We start from the raw sequence: 8,577 nt of genomic DNA, 5'->3' as shown, positions 1-8,577 counted from the left end.
TGATGTCCAGGCACTGGTCCCTCCTGATAACATGTCCAAATTAAGTGAGACAAAGTCTCGCCATCCTCACTTCTAAGGAGCATTCTGGCTGTACTTTCCCAAGACAGATTGTTCACTCTTTTGCAATCCATAGCATATTCAGTATTCTTCCCAACAATGTAATTCAAAGGTGTCAATTCTTCTTCAGTCTTCCTTATTCACTGTCCAGCTTTTACACGCATTATGAGGTGACTGAAAATACCATGGCTTGAGTCAGGTAAACCTTAGTCCTCGAAGTGACATCTTTGCTTTTTGTTTTTGTTTTTTAACACAGATCTGTCCAATGCCATATGTTGTTTGATTTCTTGAATGTTATTTCCACAGGTGTTGACTGTGGATCCAACTAAAATAAGGACCTCAACAAATTCAATATTTTCCCCATTTATCATGATGTTGTTTATTGGCCCAGTTGTGAGGATTTTTCTTTATACAGTAATTCATACTGCAGCCTTTGATCATCAGTGCTTCAAGTCCTGTTTGTTTTCAGGAAGCAAGGTTGTCATCTGCATATTGCAGGTTGTTAGTGAGTCTTCCTCCAATCCTAATGCCACGTCCTTCTTCATACAGTTTCTCAGATTACTTGCTCAGCATACAGACTGAATAAGTAGGTGAAAGGATACACAAACCATTATACAACAAGCAGCAAAGCAAAATACTGTGATGGCTAAGGATTTAGGGTCTGGAATCAGAGGCCTGGGTTTGAATCTAGATTCCACTATAATCTAGAACCTAAATGTGAAAGTAAAACCCTAAACCCTTAAAAGAAAGTGTAGGGTCTAGGCTGTGGGACCTAGTGTTCGACAGATTATCAGATATGACAACAAAAATTCCAGTAGCGAAAGAATAAAATAGATAAATGGAACTTCATAAAAATTAAATACTTTTGTTCACCAAAGGACTTTATTAACAAAGTGAAAAGATGACCTACAGATTGGGAAAACTTTTTAGAACCATGTAACAGATAGGGCCTAATATCCAAAACACGTAACAAATTTCTATACCTTAACAATAACAAAAAAAATAAAATAAAAAATAAAAAAATGGGCAAAGGACTTGGACAGCTCATTAAAGATATTCAAATAGACAAGCAGCACATGAAAAGATGTTTATCACCATTAACCATTGCTGTTGTCATCTTCCAGTCACCTCTGACTCATAGTGACTGCATGTATGCAGACTAGAACTGCTCCTTGGGGTTTTCAAGGCTGTGACCTTTCAAAAGGAGATTGCCAACCTTGTCTTCTGAGGCGCGTATGGGTAAGTTTGAATCACCAACATTCCAGCTAGTAGCTGAGCACTTAACCATTTGCTCTCCCAGGGACTCCTCAGGAAATGGTAGACACCCAAATTCTTCCAGAAAGGAATGAGAAAGAATAATCAACCAATGATGTCTGCTATAAAGTTGTTTTAATTTGTTCCAAAATACTAGAAATAAGATGCAGTGCCCAATGTAAATGACAATCTATCATATCAAATAAAAATATAAATACAATTTCTGAATTACATAATATTGGCACTCTGCACAAATTTACAGATTAAAAAATGAGCAGTATGTGAGGAATATTTTATATAGGGCATTTATTTTTATTGGAGTATGAATAGTATAGTTGTTCTCTCTTATTCAGACATACCTAACAATTCCAAATTATCAATGCAGTTCATTAAAATAGTACTTAATGTTTTTGCTCGGATGCAGTTGAAAACTACAAAAATTACTGGCTTCTTTATTGATGAGGCATTCATTAAACCCGTTTGTAAACGCCTCTAAAGAGTAGAAAATTACGTATTATGCCATCCTGACATTCAAATAAGATACTGCCTTTTCACAAATTATTCAAATCCAAACTTGCATAGAATTGTTAGATTGCATTTGAAAAATGATAGGAACTGCCAGATATGCATTTAATGCTACTGTCCTCATTATAAACTCCTGATGATTTAAAAACGTTTTATATAATGTTTACTCACAGTTGATATTTTCTGGTACTTTTCCTATAACCATTTGATTTTACATGTGAAATATGGCTTTTAGTAATCTCCAATATATTTTTACACATTCATCACAGATTTTGTCTTGACATAATTCCCTGATGTGTAGTACAATCAGAATCTAAAATAAAAATTTATAAAATTTAATTCCTGTATAAACTATCTAGTGTACAATGAGTGTTATGGACTTGCTGAAAGTTCTTATTGTGGCATTCTCAGGGATTCTTCTCTGTAAAAATTCAGATTAAAATAAATATAATGCCTAAATGCTTTTCCCCATCCAAGAAATAGGCTTCTCTTGCCTGTAAGAAATCTCAGATTAACAATGACATCTATTAGATTTCTCACAGTCATTATATTGAGGGTTTTCTGACATGAGATTGGACTTCAGAGGAAATTTTCTACATCAAGTACATTCCTATTCCCTCTTCTATGGATTCTCTGATGGCTATTGAAGGCTGACCTGTGGTGGAATTTTTTCCCACATTCACTACATTCATAGGGTTTTTCTCCTGAATGAGTTCTATAGTGTACAGTGAGGTATGATTTCTGAGAAAAGACTTTTCCACATTCATTGCATTCATAGGGTTTCTCTCCTGAATGGCTTCTATAGTGTACAGTAAGGTTTGACATTCGAGAGAAAACCTTCCCACACTTACTACATTCATAAGGTTTTTCTCCTGAATGAATTCGATGATGTATAGTGAGATATGACTTTTGAGAGAAAAATTTTCCACACTCGTAACACTCATAAGGTTTCTCTCCTGTGTGTACTCTTTGATGTCTAAAGAGGGATGAATTATGGGAGAAGGTTTTCCCACATTCGTTACAACCATAGGGTTTTTCTTCTGAATGACTTCTATAATGTTCAGTGTAGTAGGACAAATCAGAGAATAATTTTCCACATATATTACATGCATAGGATTTCTCTCCTTTTGGAAGCAAGTGATGTCCATCAAAGGATGAATTTTCAAGGAAGATTTTCCCACATTCATTACATTCATAGGGGTTCTCTCCTAAATGAGTTGTATGATTAGTGAGATTTGAGAACTGGGCCAACTTTCCACATTCATTACATTCGTGGAGTTTCTCTTCTGCATGTACTTTCCGATGTCTGATAAAAGCTGAATTTAAATTGAAGGTTTTACCACATTCATTACATTCATAGGGTTTCTCTTCTAAATGACTTCTATAATGTATAGTTAGGTATGATACCCGAGAAAAAAATTTTCCACATTCACTACACTGATAGGGCTTCTCTCCTGTGTGTGTCCTCTGATGTGTAATAAGGGTAGATTTTCGGTAGTAGGATTTTCCACATTCATTACATTTATAAAGTTTCTCTCCTGTGTGTGTTCTCTGATGATCACTGAGGGCTGATTTCCGGGAGAAGGATTTCCCACACTCATTACATGGATAGGGTCTCTCTCCTGAATGATTTCTCTGGTGCAGAGTCAGATGTGTCTTTTGGCAAAAGGTCTTCCCACATTCATTACATTCATAGGGTTTCTCTCCTGAATGAGTTCTCTGATGTTGAGTGAGGTGTAACTTCTGACAGAAAGTTTTCCCACATTCATTACATTTATAGGGCTTCTCCTCTAAGTGTGATCTCCTATGTACAGTAAGGGTTCCTTTTTGGCTGAAGGATTTCCCACATACATTACATGCATAAGGTTTCTCCCCTGTGTGAGCTCTCTGATGTATAATGAATTTTGACTTTTTACAGAAGGATTTTCCACATTCACTGCATTCATAGGGCTTTATTTCCATTCTTGATCTCTGATATACATTGAAATTTGACATCTGAATGAAGTCTGGTCCAGAATCATTCCAATCATAGGGCTTCTCCCTCATGTAAGTGCTCTTATGAGTAATGAAAACTGCTTCATTTTTTAAGGCTTCCATGCATTCATTATATTCAAAAGGTTTCTCCAAAATATTAATTTTCTGAAGAATATTTTCATTTTGAGAATAGGCTTCCCCATTTTGATCAAATTCATAGGGTTTCTCTCCGTGATGTGTTTTCCCACATTCACTACACTCATCAGGTTTCTTTCTTGCATAGCTTCCATCACTAATAATTAATTCTGAAATAGATTTTAAACTTTTCCCACATGAAACACAATTAAGAGATACTATGCTTGAAGGAACAAGATTTGTTTCCACGTTATAAATTTTATCACATATATTCTCTCTCTGTTCAATCAAGGATCTACTGTTGATGGATACTGTTTGCCTTGAATATTTGTCTTCATTTCCTTGGATTCTTTCTATCAGGTCGCCAACCTTCCAGGCTTCTTCTAAAAAAGGAATAAAATTAAACCTTGTGAATCTGAACACATAAAACTATGGAATGGGAGTAGTACTCATATGCCCTATTTGTAGGGCTGACTCCGGCTTTAGGGCCAATCTCAAGTAAATATAATCACAAGTATACATTCCTCTTTTTCCCTTGATTCGTAATACAAAACACACACACACAGATGGGGGAAAGGGATTAGTGTGGGCTAGAACTCAGCAGTAGTGGAAAAGGGAGAGCAAATTCATAATGGACACAAGTACCTTTGTCACTTTACAAATACTATATTAAAAACTTTGGTAGAAAAGGTAAAATAAATCCATGAAATGAGCAGAGAACAAAGTCACCGAAAAAGTGCTAGATCCAGGCAGAAATGGGAGGACTCATAGTAAATGTGGTCAGTGGGTGAACAACGACAGTTACTGGATGGATGTTCTATGGAAATATTCAAGTATGAATGAAGTCTAGGAGAACTAGATTACAATCTATATTAACTTGCAAGATATCACCGTATACCAAGATTACTATAGTAACATTATCAGTAGTTTAGAACCTTTCAAAACCTTTACTTCCTTTCCACTCTGCACATAAATCCAAATAAACATTCTGAAAGCTCCAACTTCCATGTTTAGAGAAATAGTGTAACCAGGGCTCCAACTCTCTAGCCCTGATTCCCATTCACCTGGAAGGAGAGATTCAAGTATATGAAAGTCCAAAGGAAATGTAAGTAAGATAGAACAGAGGACAAGGTATCCTTACAAAAAGACCCAATCTCTTGTTCTCATAGTCTTATCATTCACGAACATTTTTCATCATCGGGATTCGTAATGTATTCAAGCTAGCCTTGCACTAATCTTCCAAAAGTATCTTCTGCTCTGGGAAGGCTAGGCTATTGATAGCCTATAAATGCCTTGCTCATCGCCAACCACAAGTCTGTGCTCATGTTTTTTCATTCAATATTGACTTTCACCCTTAGCTACACTCAAAACCTATCTAGATTTTGGGTGGAGCTTTAAAATATTTATCAAATCTTTTCCCAGCTCTTTGAGGCTATCTTTCCCTTAAATTTTAAAACAGCTCTAACATAAAGTTGTCTAACATGCACTGAAATATAAACATCCCATGTCAAGGCAAATTTTAAAACTAATTCATGCAGCTGTGCTCTCCTTTCCTAACCAAAACCTATGCTCCTGGAAAATGTAACTATGTTTCTATCTTCTTTGAATCTCTCCAAACAGAAATTAAAGTAGTAGTTCTTTATCTTAATCAAATGGAGTGTTTTCAGGTCCCACTTTAATCCTTATCTATTTTATCAGAATCTATGGATAATAAAGGTCTTTCATTTGCCTAGCTCTTCAGTTAGTCAATGAAAAACTTACTGAATGCCTACTACATGTTATATACCACAGAAAAGAACAGTAATATGGTGCTTCTTTTTGGAGGATTGTATTTCAGGTACAAAAAGAAGTTCAAACAACAGATAATACCACTACAAATGAGCATATAAACATATCTAGTTTTTCTGTGGTAATAATCACTAAGTGGAAAGGATATTAAGGGGAAGATTAGAGTGGTAAAAGAGTTGTGAATGAAACTTCGTGGAGGAGTTGGGACTTTTAAACTCAAATTTACAAAGTATGTATTATCTGGGTAAGTAAAGCACACAGGAAAGAACAGAACAATAATCATCTGAATGGAAGACATTTATAAATCTAGACAAGATGGAGAAACAGAAGGAAATTAATTTTAACAGGCAGATGTGTTAGATTCCTAGTGCTGCTGTAACAGAAATAGCACAAGGGGTGGCTTTAACAAACAGAGTTTATTTTCTTACATTTTAGGAGGGTAGAAATTCAAGGCACTGGCTCTAGGGGAAGGCTCTCTCTGTCAACTCTGGGGGAAAATTCTTGTCTCAGCTTCTCCAGCCCTGGTGTTTCTTGGTTCCTTGGCAATCGCCATGTGGCATCTATCTTTCCCCAACTTGTATTTGCTTTGTCATTGTGCCTATGCTACTCTTTATAATCCAGCAGTGATCAGGTTTAGGACACACCCTACACTGATAGGACCTCATTAACATAACGAAAAAAAAACCCTATTCCCAAATGTGATTACATCTACAGATAGAGGGATCAGGACTACAACACATATTTTGGGGGTATACAAATTATTTAAAATGGCAACATACTGTGTGGGACTTGAGAAGAATTTAAATTCCATTTGAGAAGTAACAGAGAACAGCTACAGGCTTATCTTGTCAGGCTAGTGATAAGATCATTTGGATGCTTTAGATGAACATATTTTACAATTTCCAAATAGGATTCATTGTAATCCAGGCATGAGAGAACATTATTTACCTTAATACTAGAAAAGAATATACAGAAAATAAAGTATTTCACAAAAAACAAAAACAGCAAACATGGAGAGGACAGTACAATCTAATAAAGAGAGGTGGAGAAGATGTGTAGAATTCACAATTTGGGGAAGTTCATAGTTTATCATCAGATATTCTGAGAAAGAAGAAAGTGGACTATCCCTCTGGTTTTGTCATTTCATCAGGTGAAATATTCAACTAGACAACAAGTTACAGGTTCTAAGATACCAATTTCAATGTCACAAGCAAAAATATAAACAAAAAAGCCTTAAAATTTGAGACTAGATGAACCCTTTCAAGCAACCATATACAAAGAAAGCCAAAAAATAGAAAACAGGTCCTTTAGGGACACTCCTGAGGAAAGCAAGAAAATGAACCAAAATCTATTCATGAAATAAACACTTACTGAACATCCACTACATACAGATCTTCATCCCACCTCTATTTCCCCAGGATATAAATGAGTACTCGGGGACAGAGAAGAGGCTCAGTTAGTGTTCTATCACCAAATCAATTAAGGATAGATTTTAGGAATAATGATTAGCAAGGGCACACTACAACAAGGCTGTGATTAAATATATGAACGTTGGCAGAGGCTGAGGTTTTAGTATCTGATTGCACAGAGAAGGGAATAAAATTGGGGGCAGAAAACAACCGAAGGGTTTCACAGCAAGGAAGGAAAGAAAATGCAAGATAAAAAGAATGAATATAAAATCTGAAGCTAAAGTTTATGGCAGATTTTTTAGTGTCTAAAAACAAAAGAAGGCTGTGATAACAGGGGTAAGTAAGTTATTACAATGCTAGAGAAAGAGGAAGTGATTGAATTCTCACTACTGTTAACCACGGAAAATCCTGGCAAATGTAAATGAAACGAAAAAGGCAGCTTCTGTATGGGTGTTTGAGGAAAGTGATATTTGGATATTTGGAGGTGTGATTTAGGGTACCCAAGGCATCTAATTGTCTTTAGTCACTCCCAAAGGTCTGAGATGACCATTAAAAAAAACTTGTTGTTCTGCTAACTCACCTGGACAAATCTGACATGGGAATTCATCTTCTACTATCCATGGCTCTTCTCCCTGCTCCAACTTGATGATCACATCTGGTTTGGTAATATCAAACCCTGTTAATGAGAAATGGAAAAGGACTTGGACCACCTGCTTGGCTTCAGAATCTCTTAAGTGTAAAAAGATGCTGTCTCACAGCCTACATAACAAAAGTGCCCTTTTTTTTAATTGTACTTTAGGTGAAAGTTTACAGAACAAATATTTTCTCATTTAACAGTCAGTATACACATTGTTTTATGACATTGGTTAACAACCCTGTGACCTGTCAACACACTCCCTTCTTGGCCTTGGAGGACCTTTTTCTTTTTTTTTTTTTTTTGGTGAAAATATCCATAGCCAAAGATACACCATTTCAAAAATTTCTACATGTACACTTCAGTTACATCAATTACGTTCTTCCAGTTGTGTTGCTATTCTCACTTTAAATGAAGGTTTACAGAACAAAATAGTTTGTTATTAAACAGTTAGTACACATATTGCCCTATGACAATGGTTAAGAACCCCACTACATGTCAACACTGACCTTACTCAACCTTGGGTTCCCTAGCACCAGCTTTCCTGTCCCTTTCTGCCTTCTAGTCCCTGTTCCTGGACTGCTGTGCCTCATTAGTCCCGTTTTGTTTTTTGGGACTATCCAATCCCCGGCTGAACGGTGAACCTCAGGAGTGACTTCACCACTGAGCTAAAAGGGTGTCTGGGGGCCATACTCCCAGGGTTTCTCCAGTCTCTGTCAGGTCAGTAAATCTGGTCTTTTTTTTTGTGTTAGAATTTTGTTCTACATCCTTCTCCAGCTCTGTCCAGAACCCTCTGTTGTG

At 36.3% G+C, this 8,577-nt stretch overlaps 1 protein-coding gene across 5 annotated transcripts in view; it reads right to left on the bottom strand.

Annotated features, from left to right (window-relative positions):
- Positions 1–348: 348 nt before the first annotated feature.
- Positions 349–8,577, bottom strand: part of RBAK (RB associated KRAB zinc finger) — an 18,327-nt gene continuing 10,098 nt past the window's right edge. For all 5 annotated transcript variants that reach the window (XM_023735361.1, XM_023735362.1, XM_023735360.1 and 2 more), the window contains exons 4-5: positions 7,723–7,818; positions 349–4,328 (exon numbers count right to left, since the gene is read on the bottom strand). In XM_023735361.1, coding sequence (XP_023591129.1) covers positions 2,416–4,328; positions 7,723–7,818 — 2,009 coding nt within the window. In that variant the 3' untranslated portion in view covers positions 349–2,415. The remainder of the gene's footprint in view (positions 4,329–7,722; positions 7,819–8,577) is intronic.

The sequence above is a fragment of the Trichechus manatus genome, unplaced genomic scaffold (assembly GCF_000243295.1).
Source record: "Trichechus manatus latirostris isolate Lorelei unplaced genomic scaffold, TriManLat1.0 scaffold00077, whole genome shotgun sequence".
Taxonomy (NCBI): Eukaryota; Metazoa; Chordata; class Mammalia; order Sirenia; family Trichechidae; genus Trichechus; species Trichechus manatus.
This window is presented reverse-complemented; position numbering and strand designations above follow the sequence as displayed.